General features: G+C 58.2%; 1 protein-coding gene across 17 annotated transcripts in view; it reads right to left on the bottom strand.

Moving 5' to 3' along the window:
* STIM1 (stromal interaction molecule 1) overlaps positions 1-20,969 on the bottom strand; it is an 82,923-nt gene that overhangs the window by 21,709 nt on the left and 40,245 nt on the right. For 12 of the 17 annotated variants that reach the window (XR_008441413.1, XR_008441411.1, XM_054003894.1 and 9 more), the window contains 6 exons: positions 17,701-17,878; positions 13,517-13,694; positions 8,260-8,427; positions 6,700-6,800; positions 5,440-5,675; positions 2,891-2,971 (listed from right to left, as the gene is read on the bottom strand). Coding sequence is in view for 15 of the 17 variants with exons in the window: in XM_054003894.1 (XP_053859869.1) it covers positions 2,891-2,971; positions 5,440-5,675; positions 6,700-6,800; positions 8,260-8,427; positions 13,517-13,694; positions 17,701-17,878 (942 nt within the window). In the remaining 2 variants the exon portion in view is untranslated. The remainder of the gene's footprint in view (positions 1-2,890; positions 2,972-5,439; positions 5,676-6,699; positions 6,801-8,259; positions 8,428-13,516; positions 13,695-17,700; positions 17,879-20,969) is intronic. The other 5 variants (XM_054003912.1, XM_054003955.1, XM_054003974.1 and 2 more) reach the window with 1 other exon arrangement.

Here is a 20,969-nt window from a genome sequence, read left to right as displayed (position 1 = left end):
CATCCCAGTGGCACCATCCCTGTCCCACTGGCACCATCCCAGTCCCACTGGCACCATCCCACTGGCACCATCCCAGTGGCACCATCCCTGTCCCACTGGCACCATCCCAGTCCCACTGGCACCATCCCACTGGTACCACCCCACTGCCACCATCCCTGTCCCACTGGCACCATCCCTGTCCCACTGGCACAAGCACAGCAGCATCACCCCACTGGCACCATACCACTGGCACCATCCCTGTCCCACTGGATGCCTGCAGCAGCACCATCCCACTGGCACCATCCCAGTCCCACTGGCACCATCCCAGCAGCACCATCCCAACTGTCCCAGTGCCACCAGCACTGTCCCACCTCGTGCCAGCAGTTAAGGCCTGTTTAATGCAGAAGCAGCTTTAAGCTGGTGCTGAACATGCTGGATTAATGCCCAGCCCATGGAGAACTCCAGCACTGGTGATGCAGGTGCCTCTGAACACCTTATCTGAGCATCTTGCCTGACGCAGAGAGCGGCTGCGTGATTCATCCCACCTGGAGCCACCACCCGGCTCCTGGAGAGCCAAAACTGGGCACTTCCAGGGCCATTCCACCCTCACAGACATCTCATGGCTCCAGTCCTGCTGCCTGGGTGGGACCTTCACAGCCCAAAGCAGGAGCCCAGGTGAGCAGGTCAATGTTGGCACCTGAAGCTCTGCTCCCAGAGCTCAGCTCTGCTCGGCTCACTGTGCGGGGGCAGCACCAGGAGCTGAGCCCTGGCAGCATGGAATCATACAGGGATTGGGTTGGGAGGGACCTTAAAGATCATCTCTTGCCAGCCCTGCCATGGCAGGGACACCTCCCACTGTGCCAGGCTGCTTCAAGCCCCAGTGTCCAACCTGGCCTTGGGCACTGCCAGGGATCCAGGGGCAGTTCCCTGTTTGGTTGAAAATACTGGGGTTGAGGATATTGGGCAGGAATTGTTCCCTGGCAGGGCGGGCAGGCCCTGGCACAGGGTGCCCAGAGCAGCTGGGGCTGCCCCTGGATCCCTGGCAGTGCCCAAGGCCAGGTTGGACACTGGGGCTGGAGCAGCCTGGCACAGTGGGAGGTGTCCCTGCCATGGCAGGGGTGGAACAGGATAAGCTTTAGGGTCGCTCCCAACCCAGGCTTTCTGGGATTCATTCCTGATTCCTCCATGCCTGAACTGGTGACTCTGGCCCCAGAGTGGCCTCACCTGCTCCCAGCCTGTTCCATGACCACTGTGACTGATCAGAGACCCCCCCTAACCTGAGAAATATCCTCCTCTGGCTGCCAATTCCCCTTGGTTTGGGGAACCACATGGGAATGTCCTTTGGAGTCCCAGCACCAGCTCCTGAACTGCCTTCAAAGCTCCTCGGGATCTCTCCAGCCCTGTGGTCACACCTGGCTGGAATTGGAGCCCAGCATCCCCTGAGCAGCTGTCTGTGCCCCACACCTGCCCCCAGGGTCACCCCCAGAGCCAGGGGAGGCCCCTTCACCTGCCTGGAGCCTTGGGAATGCTCCCCTCCATCATGGAAAGTGGGATGCCAGGGCTGCAGCCCCGTCCCCAGCCAACCAGGCTGGCTTTATTCCATCCCCCTGCTGCCACTCCATACAAGATGATCCTCCTTGGGCAGGAGATAAGGTGTTCAGGATTGTGCATAAGAAATTAATGTACAAATGGGTTAAAAAGATGCAGAGACAGGAAAGCTCAGAAATGGAGGAGGAGGAGAGCTCCTTTGGGAATGGAAGAACCAGCAATCCCTGCTCTGGAAAATCCCAGCTGGACACACAGGGCTCCTCTGGCACAATGACTCAGGACTGAAAGATCCACAGGGACATATTTCCAGTGGAAGAAGGAATAAGAAGGAATCATTCTGGCAACTTGGCTGTTTCCACAGCCCTAAGGTGAATCCCAGTCTTTCCCACTGCTCCTTGCTCCCTACAGTGCTCATCCATGCACCTGGAATTTTACACCATCTATTCTATTGCAAGATTTTTTTTTTTTTCAGCTTCAGAACTGCAATTCCAGTTTGGGAATCTCACTGTGGAGGGTTCACAGGGATCTGACTGCAGAGTAACTCACTGGGGTGATGGGTTTCTGCTACAGGTTTCTTTTTCCCTTGGGCCACGCTTTTTTCCCTAAGGATTCCCCATTTTTTCCTGGTGCTCCACCCCTCATTTCCCAACTCAGTACTTCCCACCTTTGTGCTCTCCTTCTCCAAGACCTACCCTGCAATGAGCTCTGGAGGGGGACCTCGCTTCCCAGACCCACCACTTCCCTCCAGACACACGTTTTTCCAACATTCCCCAGACTCCCTGCCCAGCACCCCAAGGAAAAGCCCTCCCTGCACGAGGCTGGCACATCCAGCTCTGTCCCGCGGCAGCCGGCGCTCGGCCGTGCTCCGAAGGGGAGGCTCCCAAAGGAAGCCAAGGCCAGGAGGCTGTGTGCCACCCCCAGGGCACTGGGGCCCTGGGGACAGGTTTCCCTAAGGCTGGCACTGCCCAGTTTATTTAGGGATTCTGAGGGAAGACGGCACCAGCAGCACCTGCGGGGAGAGACGGGGCAGCAGGGAAGGAGGTGGGATGGGACAGGGAATGCTGTCACCTCCTCCTGGCCTCACTGGGTCCTTCATCTCCACCTCAGGGGTAAAATGGAATGAGTCCAACCCCCCCAGGTTCCCTAACTGCACCCAGGAGCACGTGGGAGCTGCAGCTGAGATTCTTCTTCATCCCACCAGACTCTTCCCGGGGTTAGTACGGGTGGCGATGGCTCAGTGAGGACACATACATTCATTAGTTCCCGTGCCAGAAAGATGGAAAACTGGTGGATGTATTTTAGTCCAGAATAAGGCCAGAGGGCAGAATAAAAAATATGAAAATAAAATTGAAGAGAACCAAACCAGGGTATTTCCAGAGGGACTGATCCTCCGAGGACAGCGAGGAGCGGTCGCTGAACCTGCGCCCGAAAAGCCAGGCTGCGTCTGGGGGGGGAGCCAGGTGGGAACAGGAAAGAGAGAGATGGGATTTACTGGGAGAAGCACCACGGGTCCTCAGCAACACACCTGGGCAGGAGAAACTCGGCACTGCTCTCCTGAGGCAGGGTTTGTACACAAAGGAAGAAAATCCTACAGGGAAAGGCTCCCTTGCTTTGGGAACTGGAGTGCCCCGTGCTTGCTGGAGGTGTATCACCTGCAGGGAGGTGGGTGGGCAGGAGGGGCAGGCAGGTGAGCAGCTGGGCAGACAGGTGGGCAGGAGGGTGGGCAGGCTCTCTGCCCAGCTCTGGGATGATGGAACTGGAGGTGCTCCCTGGACATGTCTCACTCAAGGAGTCTCAAGTGCCAAGAAGCTGAGGCTGAAATCGGGGCTGAGGGCTCACACCTGGCCCAGCTGAGGTCCCCAGGTGTCACCTGGGACTGTCCAAGCATCCCTGCCACCAGTGTCCAGCTGGGGCTGTGCCAGGGCTTTATCAGGGATGTCCAGCTCGCTTCTGAGGGTGACTGGTAATGCAAGGAGCAGGATGTCTCCCTTCCCTGAAGCTTTAGTGTCCCCAGTCACAGCTGATCCCACAAACTGTGGCTCCAGCCCCCATGTCTGCAGAGCCCTGGGAACACACAGGTACCCCATTCCTCCAAGCTCTGCCTCCCCCTGGTCCCTGCCCCTGGATCTCCCCCAGGCTGAGGGGACGTGGCCCTGGCACACAGGGCACCTCCTGCAGCTCACAGTGCCAGCCCTGAGACCCTTCTGCTCCTCCCTCCTGCTGCCCCAAGCAGCCCTGGCTTGGATTAAGTCATCCAGAGTGGCCCAGAGCAGCTGTGGCTGTCCCTGGATCCCTGGCAGTGCCCAAGGCCAGGGGCTTGGAGCAGCCTGGGACATTGGAGGTGTCCCCATGGCAGGGGGTGGAACTGGATGGGCTTTAAGGTCCTTCCAAGCCAATCCACTCTGTGATTCCAGGATTCCATGACAGTGCCTGGATCAGGGTGCTGTGCCCTGCCAGGTGCTGCTCCTGTGCCCCCAGGCCCTGTCCCTGCTCTTCAGCTCTCTCAGTCTCCCAATGCAAGGGTATTCCCCCTGCAATACCCAAGGGGAAACTATTTGGAAAATGCCCTTTTGGGAGAAGCAAGGCAGGACCTGGGCCAGCTGCAGGCAGGAACAGCAGCCAGGGCTGACCCCCAGCTGCTGCAGAGAAGGTGACAGTGCCACCCAGCCCCGGAGCTCAGCAGCTGGGGGGTCACAGGCACAGGGTGATCCATGCCCAGCCCTCCCTCCGTGGGGTCTGGGCTTGGCAGAGCAGGGACAGCCACCCTGGGAGTGCTGCTCTCTGTCACCAACAAAGAGGGACAGGGGGTGCCCCTGGCTGACCCCAGCCATGCACAGAGCTGGCAAGTGGGGCAGCCTCTGCTCCAGGGAGCGTTGGACAGGTCCCTGAGGCTGGCAGACTGCTGCTCCCACCTGGAATGCTGCAGGATGCAGCTGTGCCTCCGCATGGGGCAGCTTTGAGTCCCTTAAATCCCAAAAAAGTGCTCGGGCCAAGGGGACATTGGGATAATCCCTCCTCCTGTCCCACTGCCATGTCTACCCATGCCTTTGGTTGGGGTTTTTGGTAAATGCTTAAATCACTGAGTTGACCAGAACAGCACAGATAGAATGAAATGATGATTAACAATTCCTAAATTACCAGTTCTGCTGGAATGAACAGGCTCCAAACAACCCCAGCAGTGGGGCCTGGCCTGTTAGGGATGTTCCTGACCCTGATGGACCAACGGTGGTCTTTGGGCATGGAAACCCCAACTTGGATCAATTAATCCCTCCTGACGCAGGTGAACTACAGATCCAGGTCTGCTCTGTGCCACAGCCCCCAGCCCCAGCAGACACAGCCCCCATTCCCAGGGAGCTCCTTATTCCCAGGGAGCCCCCAGAGCCCCCATTCCCAGGGAGCCCCCCATTCCCAGGGAGACCCTGCATTGCCAAGGATCTCCCAGAGCCCCATTCCCAGGGAGCCCCCCATTCCCAGGGAGCTCCTCTCTTCTTAGAAAGTCCTCCATTCCCAAGGAACTCCCAGAGCCCCCATTCAGGGAGCCCCCATTGCCCCATTCCCAAGGAGCTCCCAGAGCCCCATTCCCAGGGAGCCCCAAGAGCCCCCATTCCTCGGGAGCCCCCCCATTCCCGGGAACCCCCTCGTTCCCAGGGAGTTCCCCCATTCCCAGGGAGCCCCCCCATTCCCGGGAACCCCCCCGTTCCCAGGGAACCCCCCTGTTCCCGGGAGCCCCCCGTTCCCAGGGAGTTCCCCCATTCCCAGGGAGGTCCCCCATTCCCAGGAACCCCCCATTCCCAGGAACCCCCCATTCCCGGGAGCCCCCCATTCCCAGGGAGGTCCCCCATTCCCAGGAACCCCCCATTCCCAGGAGCCCCCCCATTCCCGGGAATCCCCCCGCTGCCAGGGCTGCCGTACATTGGATGGACATGGGTGACACCAGCTCCTCGTCCAGGTCATCCACGTCGTCAGTGATGATGAAGTGGGAGGGGTTGGGCCGGGGCGTGCCCATCCAGCCCGGGTCGATGTTGAGGGCCGAGGCCAGCGAGTGGATGCCGGGGTTGTTGACGATCTGGAAGCCGCAGAGCAGCTCGATCTGCTGCCAGCGGTGCAGCCGCTCCCGCAGCGCCGCCGTCACCTCGCTCAGCGCCTGCCTGGGGACGGGACACACGGGACAATGCGGGCAGCCACTGAGGGGAAAGCACCCCCGCGTCACCTGCCGCGGGTTTGGGTTTTTTACAAAACAAGCCTACAACTGGTTTTCTTTTATGGACACACACGCGTGAAGATTAAAAAAAAAATGTATTATATAAAGCTATCTAATCGCTCAGAATCTATTTGCAAAAACATCCCAATGAAAGTGTATCAAAAACTAAAGTTGGTAACAAAACCTAGCTAAATAGTTGATTTAATAAATAAAATTTAACATCGTAAGTAAAAAAAAAACTTTAAAAATGAATTTTAGTCATCATAATGGTTGTACTAATCATAGTACCTTATTTTCACCAATACATTCAACAAATAATTAACAAAACTATTAAAAAGGTCTATGTAGTTTAAAGAGAAGGGAGAGATGTTGGGGTCAGCTGGGGTCAGCTGTGCATCCTGAAATTTGAGACACTTTTCATTCCAATTCCAAGAATACAGCACTGGTAGCTGAACGGGCTCCAGGGATAATAACAAGGGGGAATGGCTCCCAGTGCCAGAGGGCAGGGCTGGATGGGAGATTGGGAATTGTTCCCTGGCAGGGTGGGCAGGGGCTGGGATGGAATTCCCAGAGCAGCTGGGGCTGCCCCTGGATCCCTGGCAGTGCCCAAGGCCAGGTTGGACACTGGGGCTGGAGCAGCCTGGCACAGTGGGAGGTGTCCCTGCCATGGCAGGGGTGGCACTGGGTGAGCTCTGAGGTCCCTCCCAACCCAAAGCATTCCATAACAATCCCTTAAGTATCCTCCAGCCTCCTGGAACCTCGTTTTGGCAGGACTTTTAATTGCTCCACATAACTGATCCGGTTTCTCACATGTAAAATCAGAGGGTCACTGATGAAGAGGAGCAAGTCCAACCCCAGGTCACTGAGGACAACAGAAGTTCAGCAAAAGGAGCCCAAAGCCCCTGCAGAGGTGAGGACACTCCTGCCTGGGACAGGGGAGGGCTGAAGGGAGCTGTTGAGCAGACACTCACTTTGCAGTTAAGATTTTATGATCGACGTCATCCAGAGAGGAACTGTGAGCAACATGGAACGTCCCAAAAAGGGTGTTTCGCTTCTTTTTGATCTTTTCAGCCTGGAATATCAACAGAGAAAGGTCACAGGAAGAAGACAACCTGAGGTCCAGGCCATGGACATCCTGGATGGGCTGGGACAGAAACAGTCCCTGCAGCTGCCTGCACATGTGGGAATGGTGGGAATGGTGGGAATGGTGTTGTCACTGAGGAATGTTGTTCTCCCCGACACTGGGGTGAAGGGATTCCCCAGCAGCAAGTAGCAGGTTGGAGATTTCATGCTCCCTTCTCCCAGTTTCCCAAAAATCAGAGGGAAGGCTGAACTTTCAGGGCAGGGTTGGAGTCCCCATCCCTGGAGGGATTTCACAGCCCTGTGGATGTGGCTCCTGGGGACACGGGGCAATGGTGGCCTGGGCACTGCTTGGGGAATAGGTGGGCTTGAAGGTCTCTGAGGGTTTCTCCAACCCAAAGCATTCCATGATTCCGTGAAGCAGGTACCTCACCCAAGGAAGGGCTCTCACACACTGGCTGGTCTCTCCCATGAATAACCACCAAACACACCCCAGGGTGTGTGCCCAGGAGGATTTCTGGTTTGAGGTTGACTTTGTGCCATTGTATCAAAAATTAAAGTCTCCTCCCACAGCTCTTCTAGTCCCAGCTCCAGTGGCATGAACATGGGACTCAGGAAAGCCAAGGATGTGAGTGCAAGAACTGACACAGCCAAAGGAAAACTGCTGTAATGTTAAAATGTTCCAAATCAAAGCAGATTAAGGCAGACAGTTTTCCCTCCTGGCAGCTCTGCTCCATATGGCCATGGGGATGAGGACGAGTCACAACAGCTCCCTGGGCTCATCCCTCAGGGCTGGCACACGAAATCCCAGCTCAGGAATGCAGCGATGATTCAGAATCTTGGGATCCCACTGCCTGTGCATGCTCCTCACCTGGAGCAGGGATGGTGCTGAGAGGTGCAAAGCCTCCTGCTCACCCAGCACAGCAATCCCTGCCCCAGATTCCCAGGGCTCCAGGCTCCAACAGCACCCAGGTTGGGAGCTGCCCATCCCGAGAGCCCATGGCTCAGGAGCATCATCCTCATCCTCATCCTCAGCCCCTGCTCACACCTCGCTTGTGCTGCACTTTTACAAGATGTAAATTTCAGGCATGAAGAGAGAAACTGCCCTTGAGCTGAGGGAGGGCAGGGATGGATGGGAGACTGGGAATTAGGAATTGTTCCCTGTGAGGGTGGGCAGGCCCTGGCACAGGGTGCCCAGAACAGCTGGGGCTGCCCCTGGATCCCTGGCAGTGCCCAAGGCCAGGCTGGACGCTGGGGCTTGGAGCACCCTGGGATATGACCAAAGTTGTCCCTGCCCATGGAATGAGATGAACTTTAAGGTCCTTCCCAACCCAAGCCCTTGTGGGATTCCACGATGCCACACAACCAAGGAGATGCAGAGAAACCAGCTCTGCAGGCTTCACCCCCCAGACCTCCCCAGGGACGCAGCACGAGGCCGCTGCAGCTCTCACCCCTTCCTTGGCCACCAGCAGCTGCTTCTCTGCGTTCTGCTTCTTGATGTTGTAGTACTGCACCTCCACCTCGTGGGTCAGCTGCAGCCACTTCTGCAGGGCCTCGGGGGCAGCCCAGCTGCAGTGGGACTCCAGCTCCTTCTCCGCGTTCTTCAGCGCCATCCGCACCTGGGGGGAGCGCCCGCGGCACCGTGAGCGCCTGCGGGGCCGCGGCCCTGCCGTGGCTCCCCCGCTCTGCTGCCAGCCCCCTTCCCAGGCAGCTGCACTGCTCCTGGCAGCAGGAACCTCCTCTGCAGCAGCGCTGCCATCCCGGGGGCTGCGGCAGAGGAGCCACCCGCACGGCAGGCTGCTGCTCCGAGCACCAGAGCCTCCCGCGCACGGCTCCTGCCGCCCTGCAGCTGAGCCCCTTCCCCAGAAATTCCCAGCCCGCGCCGTGCTGAGCGCCCTCTCGACCCCTCCACGGGCCACAGCAAAACCCTCTGGAGCTGATGGCACGGAGCACGAGGCTGTTCAAAGGGAATTAGGCGCGCAGAGAGGACGCTCTGGAGGCGTTCTGCAGCCTCTAGAACCTCTGCAGAGCTTGCTGCCTGCCTGCACATCCCCCAGATCCCCCTGCTGAGGCAGAACCCCTGACAGGCAATCCCTGTCTCAGCACAGCTCCGAGCCAAGCCCAGGGAGCTCGTCAGGAGACAACTTCCACACTGGAGAAAGTGAGAAAAATATTTAGACACAAAACATGTGCTGCTGGTCAGGAAAAGAAACAGCCTGGCTGCATCAGCCATTCCTGAGGCCTCTCCTTCCACCCCATCCCGGGCTCCTGCACACCCTGACACCCCACAGAGATACAGACTAGAAGGGACTGGGTGAGAAGCCAGTTGAGGACACTGCAGCCCCACAGAAAAGCCTTTAGAGGTGCAGAGCACCAAGAATGAACTCGCCCGTTGCAGCGCCCACCCTGTGGAGGGGCTCCCACAGCCCGGGAGCCCGGCAAGCCCTGCAGGAAGGGAAGGTGTCCCAGCCTGGGGCACGGCCAGGATGGCACCACAATCCCGGGACACAGTGCAGGGATGGGGCGCTGTGCCACCGCAGCACCCCGGGGCTCGGGGGGGCCGTGGCTTCACAAAGCTGCACAACAGCTTTGCCTCCCACCCCGAGCAGCTCCCGCTGCTCTGCAGCCGCCAGCCCACGGGCACAGCCCTTTCCTGGCGGCCGTGGGCGGGTGCAGAGCAGCGTTTGTGTGAAGGATTGCTCACACTTGGAGCTTTTCCCTGGATGTGTTCTTCTGTAACTCGGTCACGTCTCACCCAGCCCAGCCCAGGGGGGTTTCAGGGAGCCAAGAGCCCCGGGGTACAGGCAGATCCCTGAAATTCTGTATTTTACCCAGGACCACCCATCCAGGAGCAGCCCCGAGGCACCACACACAAGAGGTCAAACACTTCTACCACTTGTGTGTGATTTAGGATTATTCGGTATAAAACTGCCTAAATCAGTCCCAGAGTGCCAAATTCAGTCCCAGACCCCGGGTTTTTCCTGGCTCTTCCCGTCACACACCAGCAGCACCTGTCAGGTGCTGCTCCCACCTCAGCAGAACTCTGACCATCACCCACGGGCACCTGGGGTTTGGGAATACAGAGAAAACATGGGTAGGAAATCTGTCACTGGTTGCTTGGGGTAGAGGAGTGCTCATACCACTCACAGGAACAATGTTTTCAGGGAATGGTGGGAAAGGGAAGTGCTGTGGAAGAGGCAAGGACCAGTGGCTAAAATGAGTGTCCACAACCCAAACTCTTGTGGTTCTGCAGGGAATCCATGCAAACAGGAGTTATTTTGTGTGTCTCCATTCTCCTGGGAAGATCTTTAAGACCCCATTTGGATCACTAAGAGCAACAATTTATAAGGGAATTTATATAAAAGTTATACTCTGGCCTGGTGAGACCCCACCTGCAGAGCATCCAGCCCTGGGGCCAACATCAGGAGGATGTGGAGCTCTAGGAGCCAGTCCAGAGGAGCTACAGAGCTGCTCCAGGGCTGGAGCCAGGCTGGGAGAGCTGGGGGTGCTCACCTGGAGAGGAGAAGCTCCAGGGAGAGCTCAGAGCCCCTGGCAGGGCCTGAAGGGGCTCCAGGAGAGCTGCAGAGGGACTGGGGACAAGGCCTGGAGGGACAGGAGCCAGGGAATGGCTCCCAGTGCCAGAGGGCAGGGCTGGATGGGAGATTGGGAATTGGGAATTGTTCCCTGGCAGGGTGGGCAGGGGCTGGGATGGAATTCCCAGAGAATCCCCTGGATCCCTGGCAGTGCCCAAGGCCAGGTTGGACACTGGGGCTGGAGCAGCCTGGCACAGTGGGAGGTGTCCCTGCCATGGCAGGGGTGGGATGGGATGAGATTTAAGGTCTCTCCAGCCCAAACCAGTCTGGGATTCTATTCCACAATTCTCTCGGTGTTCTCTGGGTCCGTGGCCCTGCTGGGCTCTGTGGAAGGTGACCCAGTGAGCAGGGAGGGATGGATGAAGATCCTGGGACACTTCTCCATCCCGTACACCCAACTCCAGCAGGACCCTCCAAACCCTCCGGCGTGGCTCAGGTGATCAGACCCAGCTGGTGCAGAAGGAGGTCTTGGTTACTACTCCTGGAAGCAGGGGCCGTGCTGAACTGGGAGGAGCTGTGGGGCCAGGGGGGTGGCAGGTTAATGTCACGAGTGTCCTGGAGCGCGGGGCGGTGCTGGGGTTACGGTCACACGGTGCTGCTGGGACACTGCAGTACTCACCTCCCGACGGCCTGGGCAACACAGAGTCACGTCAGCTCCCGGGCTCCTTATGGGAACGCAGGGCAAGGGCAGGGGTGAGAGCTGGGCTGCTCCAGGGCCCCCTGGGAGCCAGCCGGGGCCAAGGGCTGGGGCACCCGAGGCCACCCAGCCCCACCTGGTGCCCAAAGCACACTGCCCTGTCGCCCTGATTTCTTAAGATTTTCTGAAGCCTTCTGAGTTTACATTCTTGTAGAGAACTTTCTCACACAACTTTCTGTAAACAACCTATTGTTTTGCATTCTTTCATAGAGGCAGAGAAATTTGATGTACTGGTAGTTTGTCCAGTGTTGTTGGAGAGGTGGCACGTTCACCCTCCAATCCACTGGCACCTTTTCAGAACTATAAATGATTGGAGTCAGAGGAAGTAAATTAGGCTCCTCATCATGACCATAGCTGTGGTGAGTTGTTTTTCCTTGTGTCCTCTGGTGACACACTGCCCCGGTGTGTGCCTGTGCCAGCAGGGACATCCCAGGCCCCGTGGGGAGGCTGCAGGGCCACAGGAGGGAGGCTGGGTAAGAGCACTCCTGGAAACAGGCACTGAGGGGCTCGGGGCTGCTGCTGTCCCAGGCAGGAAGGGAATTTGCTGTTTGCACCCCTGCACTGCCCCAGGGCTCCCGGGACAGCTGCTGCTCGGGACTGCACTGACAGACTCTGCACGCCTCCTTCCTTCCGGCCACCTGGGAAAGCTACGACCACGGGGGCGAGCTCTGCGTCGAGCCCCCTGCCCAGCTGATCTCTTTAATAAAGAGCTGAACATTAATAAAGGCATTAGCCCTGTTCATTTCAATTTGGGGGCTCGTCCGGGATAGCCACGCCCAAAGAGGACCCCCGGACAGCTCGACCACCTGCTTCGAGGGACCCTCGGGAGTAGCTGGCTACCTTCGGACCCTAGGATCCGCGTGAGACGAGCAACCCGGGACACTTGGTCCTGCCTTGCCAGGGGAAGCCCGGGATTCCTGCCTTGGTTTTGTCCCCGTCCTCCATGGTGGCAAAAGAGACTGCACACAGCTGGGAGGACACACACACACACATGGCCTTGGAACAGCCGAGGAACCTGCCTGGCTTGTGCAGGTCTGGCTCCCAGTTTCAGTTTAAACTGATCTGTAACTTGGAGCCAGGTGAGAATTGTCCCTCAGGCGAGACAGGAAGCAGCTGCTGGGATTGTGGGTTTGGACTTCCTGTGGGTTTGGGGAGCTTAAGGTTGGATACTGGGAAAATTTCCTTATGGGAAGGGTTGTCCAGCCCTGGCACAGGCTGCCCATGGCAATGCTGGAGTCACGTCCATGGAGGGATTTAACAGGATGTGGCAGCTGGGGACACGGCCAGTGGTGGCCTTGTCTGTGCTGCGAATGGCTGGACTTGATGGTCTCAGAGGGCTGTTCCAACCCAAGCCTTACACTTCCCTCTGAACCACGAGAAAATGTGGAAAGTGTAACTGAACTCATTCTAAATCTGCCCTAAAACCACGAACAAAATAAAGAAGGACTGCATGGACTGGGGAGGGGGCCAGAAATCCCAGAGGGTGCAGCTCCAGGGCAAGTCCAAGCCCTCTGCTCCTGCTGGGATGTCACAAGGTGCCAGCACCTGCCCTGGCCAGCACCACAGCAGCCACTGGAAAAGAGACACTAAGGAAAAGAGGCTTGGGGCTTTTCCTCCACAAAGGGGAGTGGGAAAGTAAAGGCAGAAGAGCAGCAGCATCACTGGATTCAGGGGGGTGGAGAGCAGTGAGGACTGGTGTCCCTCAGGAGCCAGCACTGGCAGTGGCACTGGGAAATGTCTTTGTTGGTGACAGGGACACGGATCCAGGGCAGCCCCACGCCCTGGCAGCGACACGGAGCTGTGGGCACACTCTGCAGGAAGGGATGGGGCATCCAGAGGCACCTGGACAGGCTGGAGAGCTGGCACCGTGCCAGCCTCGGGCAGCTCAGCAGAAGCAACTCAGCAAGGCCCTGCACTGGCTGGGGGCAATGCCAGCACAAATACAGCCTGGGGAGAAGGGACTGGGAGCAGCCCTGGGGAGAAGGAGCTGGGCATTGCTGGGAGAAGCTCCACAGGCCCTGGCCACAAGCACTGGGACCTGGAATCCCTGTGCCCTGGGCTGATCCCACAGTGTGGCCAGCAGGAAAGGGATGGGGATTGTGCCCCTGTGCCCCGCTCAGGTGAGAGCAGAGCAGCTGTGGCTGCCCCTGGATCCCTGGCAGTGCCGCCGCTCAGGTGAGAGCAGAGCAGCTGTGGCTGCCCCTGGATCCCTGGCAGTGCCCAAGGCCAGGTTGGACACTGAGGAGCAGCCTGGCACAGTGGGAGGTGTCCCTGCCAGGGCAGGGGTGGCACTGGGTGGGATTTAAAGCCCCCCCATATGCAGCCATTCTGTGTTTCTGTGCTTCCCCAGAGGGATGCAGCAGCAGTGCCCTCAGTGCCATGGCTCAGTGCAGGTGCCTGCCCCAGGTGAGCCCTCACCTGCTCCAGCTCCTGCTCGGCGTACTTCTGCCGGCTGAGCTCGTTCTCGGTGCCCTCGCGCAGCTCCCGCAGCCTGTGTGCCTCCTGCTTGGCAATGCTGATCTCGTCCTGCAGCTTCTTCTCCAGGTGCACCTTCTCCACCTCCACGGAGCGGTGCTCCTCCTGCGCCTTCTGCAGCCTGCAACACACAGAGCCAGGGCCAGTGCTGCAGCTCCAGGGGCCCTGCAGGCAGCCAGGACCAGGGCTGCCCTCCAGAGCCAGCCCTGTGCCCTGCTGTGCCCATGAGAGCCAGCCCTGTGCCCTGCTCTGCCTTCCAGAGCCAGCCCTGTGCCCTGCTGTGCCCTCCAGAGCCAGCCCTGTGCCCTGCTGTGCCCTCCAGAGCCAGCCTTGTGCCCTGCTGTGCCCACCAGAGCCAGCCCTGTGCCCTGCTGTGCCCATGAGAGCCAGCCCTGTGCCCTGCTCTGCCTTCCAGAGCCAGCCCTGTGCCCTGCTGTGCCCTCCAGAGCCAGCCCTGTGCCCTGCTGTGCCCTCCAGAGCCAGCCTTGTGCCCTGCTGTGCCCACCAGAGCCAGCCCTGTGCCCTGCTGTGCCCATGAGAGCCAGCCCTGTGCCCTGCTGTGCCCATGAGAGCCAGCCCTGTGCCCTGCTGTGCCCTCCAGAGCCAGCCCTGTGCCCTGCTCTGCCCAGAGCCAGCCCTGTGCCCTGCTCTGCTCTGCCCAGAGCCAGCCCTGTGCCCTGCTGTGCCCTCCAGAGCCAGCCCTGTGCCCTGCTCTGGCTCTGCCCAGAGCCAGCCCTGTGCCCTGCTGTGCCCATGAGAGCCAGCCCTGTGCCCTGCTCTGCCCAGAGCCAGCCCTGTGCCCTGCTGTGCCCACCAGAGCCAGCCCTGTGCCCTGCTGTGCCCAGAGCCAGTCCTGTGCCCTGCTCTGCCCTTGGGGATGGCAGGGAGACAGTTCACCGTGGCTGGGAAGAAAGGAAATTATCAAGTGCTCGGTCTCAATTTGACTCGTTTATCAAATATTCAGGATGCGTTTTCTTCATTTCCCACAGCACACCCAGATTTCCTCTAACGAGTCTCAAATGAAGCTCAATTTTCAGTATTTTCACCCCAGTGAGGACTTTGATAAAACAAAGCAGGAGAAGACGTTCCTCCCAAAACATCCTGCAAATTCAGACATGTCTTCATCTTGCCTGGACGTTCTTATTCCTCCTCGTGACAGAGCTGGATCAGTAGGAATTTGTGGCAGCAATGAAACCCTGGATCTCCGTGGATCAGTGGGATCTTCCATGAGGAGCTGGCCTGCGCTGAGGCTCCCAGCAGGGCTGTGAGGCTGGCAGGGCATCAGCTGGGCCAGTGACCCTCGGAGAGGATCTGAGCATCACCTGTGCCAGGGGAGACTGCACCCACCTGGAGCTGTCCCCAGGGGACTCAACTGAGACCAAGAACTGTCCTGAGGGGAACTCAACAAAAAGCTGTCCCGAGGGGAATTAAAAAAAAGCTGTCCCAAGGGGAATTCAACAAAAAGTTGTCCCGAGGGGAATTCAAAAAAGCTGTCCCAAAGGGAATTCAACAAAAAGCTGTCCCAGGGGGAATTCAACAGAAAGCTGTCCCAAGGGGAAGATGCAGTTAGCCAAGACCATTACCAAGAGGAATTGAACAGAGACACGGAGCTGTCCCAAAGTGAAGATGACAAAGAGGTGCTGCAGAACCGAAAGCCCGTGTCTGACACCAGCTGGGACAGGCCCTGCCCAGGCTGGCACAGCCCTGCAGCCACCAGGACACCCCACAGGCCCTGCTGGTGCTGCCCTGGCCCTGTCGTGCCCCACGGCCGATGCCCACTCACGCAAGTGACAGGCTGGTGACGCGTGCCCCTCGCGCCTGGCCACGGGGATGGACGTGGGATGTGGGGGCACGGCTGGGGGGGTCGTTATGGCTGGGTTAGGGCAGGGCAAGGACGGGGCCATGCACGGGCACCGGGCCGAGCTGGAGGCTCCCGCAGGGCCGGGGCAGGGCCCGAGGCAGCGGCTCCTGCGGGCAGAACAGACCGTCCCCAGCACCAGGAACCAGCAGTGAGACCACCCCTGCCGTGGCAGGGACACCTCCCACGGTCCCAGGCTGCCCCAAGCCCCAGTGTCCAGCCTGGCCTTGGGATCCAGGGGCAGCCCCAGCTGCTCTGGGGGCTCACATTCCAGGAGATTCCGCACAATCAGCTCTTCCACAGGATCCACACATCTCCAAAACAGACCTGCCCGCTCCTTCCAGGCTTCAGTAGGATGTGCCAAGACTTGATGATCTTGATGAGTCACTTAATGGACTGGGAAGTGTCAGTGCTGCAGGGTGTTCTCAAAGGTGCTCTGAAGATGAATAAAGGCTGGGGTTTGCAATGAACGTTCCCGACTCCCCAGGAGCATGTCTGAGCTGCTCAGCAAATTCCAGCAGCACTGGAGAGGCATTCCATGCCTTCCAGAGGTCTGCTCAGCACTGAGCTTCACCCAGCCACTACAGCAGGGCCCTTCAAGCCCTGCAGAAGTCTCTGAGCAGAACTCCAGCACAACTCCTCCACAAGCCCCGGAGCACTGGGGCTCTCTGGAGTTTTCGCTGTTCCTGTAGCAGCTGAAGGTCCCAGCTGGACCCCGCTGGGCAAGGATGAGGAAGTGAAGGAGGAGTATTTCCCCTCAGGAGGCCTCCCAAGGCCCCCAGCTCACCTCCCAGTCCCTGAGCTCCTGCTTGGTGCCCTCTGTGGAGGACGAGCCCTCCCGAGCTGCTCCGGCTTAAGGCTGTGCCCAGTACCAGCGGTTTTGTGTTTCTTCCTGAGGGGCTTTAGGGCATTAGTTGAACTTCCCAGGAACATCCACTTGTTTACGTGGCTCTGCCCTCAGCAGCAGGGCCCAAGGTCGTTCCCCACAGGCACAGTCCCAGTTTGGAGCTCGAAGGTGACACCCAGCTGCTCCAGGGATGGACACGGAGAAGGGATCCCTGTCTCCTTCCAGATGCAGGAAAAACAAACCAAACTTTCTTTGGGAGCGCTCCCAAGCTGTAACATAAAACTCCACGAGGCTGTGTGGAACCAGCTGTGGGCTGGAGGCACAGAGGGGAGTGCCAGGGGACTCTCCATCACCTGGGAGCTCGCTCTCCTCACAGATACCAGCTGCTGCCACCTCACTGGGGACCAGGAGCCCTTCCAGCAACCCTCACGGGCAGGATGAACCCCTGGAGGCTGTAATGGGCTCGTAGGCAAGAAGTGGGGCTGCACACCTGGCCGTACACCGTACAGACTCCCAAAAGCTGGCTGGCTGCAGCTCTGCAGGGCAGCCTGACATCCTCAGGACCCTGGTGCCTGCACAGGGCACTCACCACACCCCACGACGAGTGCCTGGCATCAAACTCACTGGAAATGCAGCCATCAGCTTGCAGGGCAGCCTAGTTAAGGTTTATCCTCCCAAACTCCACTGAAACCTCACAGAAAATCGTTCCAGCCCCAGACTATCCTGCTCTGTTATTTGCTAAATCTGCCCTTAAAATATTGCACTGCCAGAGCACCCCACGGGTTTGTCATCACCAGGGCTGAAGGCTCTTCCCTGTCCCAGAAGATCCCTATGTTCAGAGGTTCTCTTGGAGCATGTTCTCCCATCAGTAGTTCTACTGGAACCATTGCAGTGATTCCTGGGAGTAGAGACCCCATTCCTGAGGCTGCAGGTTTTGATCCATATGCCAAAAGCCCAGATATTCCTATTTAATACTTCAAAACTATGTATTTTTTTCGCTTTCCAAGCAACACCCTTCGACTCAGGTATTGCTTCCCCACACAGCTCCAAGAATTCAAGAGGGGATGTGTAAATCCCTGATTGCTCCCCCTGCTCCAACACGCTTTTTCACCATCAAAAGCCAAGGTGAAACAACCTTGGATGACAAATTCCACGTGAGCTGGACTGCAGGGCAGGAGTGGCACTGGACAAGCTCTAAGGTCCCTTTGAACCCAAAGCCTTCCCTGGTTCTGTGACTGGGAACAGCCTGGTCCAGGAGTCCTGCAAGAGGAGCCAGGCCCCCATCCGAGCTCCAGAGGCTGCTGGCAGCTTTGCCAGGTCCCTCAGGAAGGCAGCTAAAAACAAGCATTTCCTGAAATCTGAAGGAATAGAGCCGTGCAGGAAGAGCTGAGCGCTCCAGCTGGATGGACAGTGGGAACCTACCTCTCCTGTAGGTCATGGAGAGACTGCTCAGCCCTGTGGAGACCCTCCAGGTCCTTCATCATCTTCTTCATGTGCTCCTTGGAGTAGCGGTTCTGGATGTAGGCGAACCAGCAGCCGCCCACGCCGATGACGATGGACACCACCAGCATGAAGTCCTTGAGGTGGTTGTGACGAGTCACTGCAAGAGACAGAGGCACTGCTGGAGCCCAAGGACCACGGGGAGAACTCCAAAGGGCTCTGCCTGCACCAGAGTGGGACAGGAGAACTCAGGGCAGTCTGACAAGGAATTGCGGCACAGGATGCACCAAGGGAGAAGTTGAGCTGTGTCGACATTTCAGGGGGAAACCAGAAGCTTGACAACATTTATTCAATTTGGAGACACAGCCACAACAACAAAAAGATGAAATTCCAAATCTTCCAGCTCCAGTTTGCCTGGCAGTAAGTGCTACAGGGGAAACTGCACATAGGAACCCCTCCAGAATGGTTGTGATCTCACAGGGCAGCACAGGTAACTAAGAACAAAATAAACACTTGGAAAAACACTGCTGAGATCACAGAGCTGGGGCAGCTCAAGTGTCCAACTGTCAAGTTGCCAAACTTTCCATCAGACTCACAACTCGGTGTGGAAATTCCCTTTTTCAACAGTTAATTCAAAAAAAGGTGTAGACGCATGGGAGAGGATGAAAGTAATTAAGTGGGGGCTCAAGTGCTAAACAAAGCCCAAAAAGATGAGTCAAGCAGATTTTTTTCCTGTAACTCAAACAAGTGTGTGCTGGAAGAGCCACAAATAAAAGAGCAGCTCAGCCCACTGAGCTGCTTAGTGATGAGTATCCACTGGTTTTGAACCAAACAACAGGCAATTCACACCAGATACAGGGGAAAATACCTGTACTGAGGGGGGCAGGCCCTGGCACAGGGTGCCCAGAGAAGCTGTGGCTCCGAAGGTGTCCCTGCCACGGCAGGGGTGGATTGGACAGGAGCTGAAGCCCCTCCCCAGCTGAACCACATCTGTCACACTGGCAGAGCTGGGGGGACACAGGAGGGGACCTGGGAGGTGGAAACCCGAATTGGGAAGGCAGAGCACAGCACGGAGTGACCTGGATGGACACGTGGGGACAGGGCTGCTGCTCCCTGCCCACGATGCAGAGGCTTTCCCTGCGGAGGGAGAGGGACAGGACCCCTCCCCAGAGGCCCAGGGGACAGCCAAGCACCATCTCCCCCAGCACCTGTGATCCATCACTCCCCGAAAACACCCAGAGTAAATCCAACACTCAGAGCTAAACAAGGTGAGCGCTGGCCCCGCTCCCCCTCCGGATGGATTATCACAACATCCTCTTCCCAGGGAGCAGATCCTGGCAAGTGCCTGCAGATCCCTCAGCCTGAATCCCTGCAGTTCCCACCTGCAGAGCAGCGGGGCTGACGTGTTCAGGTGCTTTGTGTTCCACCCTCCCACAGCCACCCCAGCCCTGCTCTCCTGCCCCCCCCGGGGCCATTCCCTGCCAGCCCCACCCCACGCTGGTCCCTGTGCTGCCCCTGGTGCCAGCTGTGCTCAGCTCCAGCACAGCAGCCTTGCACACATCCTTCCTCTGCACCAGCGCTGCCCAAGGACACGGGGATGAGGAAACTGTGAGAAAACTCAGCTTGGATGGAAATGCAGAAGCATGGAATGCCAGGATGGTTTGGGTTGGAAAGGACCTTAAAGCTCACCCATTCCCACCCCTGCCACGGCAGGGACACCTCCCACTGTGCCAGGCTGCTCCAGCCCCAGTGTCCAAGCTGGCCTTGGGCACTGCCAGGGATCCAGGGGCAGCCCCAGCTGCTCTGGCAATTCCATCCCAGCCCCTGCCCACCCTGCCAGGCAACAATTCCCAATTCCCAATCTCCCACCCAGCCCTGCCCTCCGGCACTGGGAGCCATTCCCCCTCGGCCTGGCCCCATGGAGCAGAAGGGCTCCAGCCCTGGGAGCATCTCCATTTTCTCACCTTCATTGTAGATGCTTTTTTCTGGTATCTAATCCCAACCAACCCTCCTGCAGCTCCAGACCTTCCCCCCTTGTTCAATCATTTCACTTCTTTCAAACACCAAGCCCAGGCAGAGCTGCAAACCCAGCAGGACATCAAGTCCTGCAGCTGAGCAGAACAATCAGTCTGTGATCAAACTGTGCCTGTCCTCCCTCCTTTCCAAAAAAAAAAAAAAAAAAAAGGAAATGAGAAAGGGAGAGAAGTCTGTTTTCCGTGGTGTACGTGCCTTTTCCTGCAGCCTTTGCAGGTGTAGGGTGAGCTCAGCTCTGCCTGCTGCTGGGAGCAGCCACGGCCCCACGGGTGCAGAACAGGCTGTGCCAGCCCCGCTGCGGGCCAGGGACAAATCCAGAGGGACTGAAATCACAATCAGCTGCTCAGGAACAATCTGAGGCTCTGCCTTGGGCCCTGGCCCAGGGCACAGGAGCAGCAGGGAAGGAGCTGAAATCACAGAAAGTTCTCTCCCAAGTTCAAAAGCAGCAAAGCTGCACCTGCAGAGCCTCCAGCCCTGGGACACCAACAGCAGGAGGAGCTGGAGCTGCTGGAGAGAGCCCAGAGGAGCCACGGGGCTGGAGCCAGGCTGGGAGAGCTGGGGGGGCTCACCTGGAGAGGAGAAGCTCCAGGGAGAGCTCAGAGCCCCTGGCAGGGCCTGAAGGGGCTCCAGGAGAGCTGCAGAGGGACTGGGGACAAGGCCTGGAGGGACAGGAGCCAGGGAATGGCTCCCAGTGCCAGAGGGCAGGGCTGGATGGGAGATTGGGAATTGGGAATTGTTCCCTGGCAGGGTGGGCAGGGGCTGGGATGGAATTGCCAGAGCAGCTGGGGCTGCCCCTGGATCCCTGGCAGTGCCCAAGGCCAGGTTGGACACTGGGGCTGGAGCAGCCTGGCACAGTGGGAGGTGTCCCTGCCATGGCAGGGGTGGCACTGGGTGGGCTTTAGGGTCCCTTCAACCCAGGCCATTCTAGGATTCCATGTTTCACCTGAGGTTGTGCTATTTTGTGCCAGATAAATCCCTGAACCAGAGGAACAGGACCCCAAAGGGACAGACACAGATGGAATCACCTCATCTTGCTTAGATTACAATAGCACCACGCTCCCTTGCACTTGGATTAATTACAGAGCTCAAGTGGTCAGACCTGTTTGCTGGAGGAGATGGCAGGGCTGGAGTCTGGCAGCAGGAACCAGACCTGGAGGGACGGCAGGAGCCTGCAGATCCACATGGAAACTGGCCATGGAATCTGGCTGAAACCTCTG

The sequence above is a fragment of the Vidua macroura genome, chromosome 2, assembly GCF_024509145.1.
Source record: "Vidua macroura isolate BioBank_ID:100142 chromosome 2, ASM2450914v1, whole genome shotgun sequence".
Lineage (NCBI taxonomy): Eukaryota > Metazoa > Chordata > Aves > Passeriformes > Viduidae > Vidua > Vidua macroura.
Note: the sequence above shows the minus strand (reverse complement) of the source record. Positions and strands in the feature narration are given on the sequence as shown.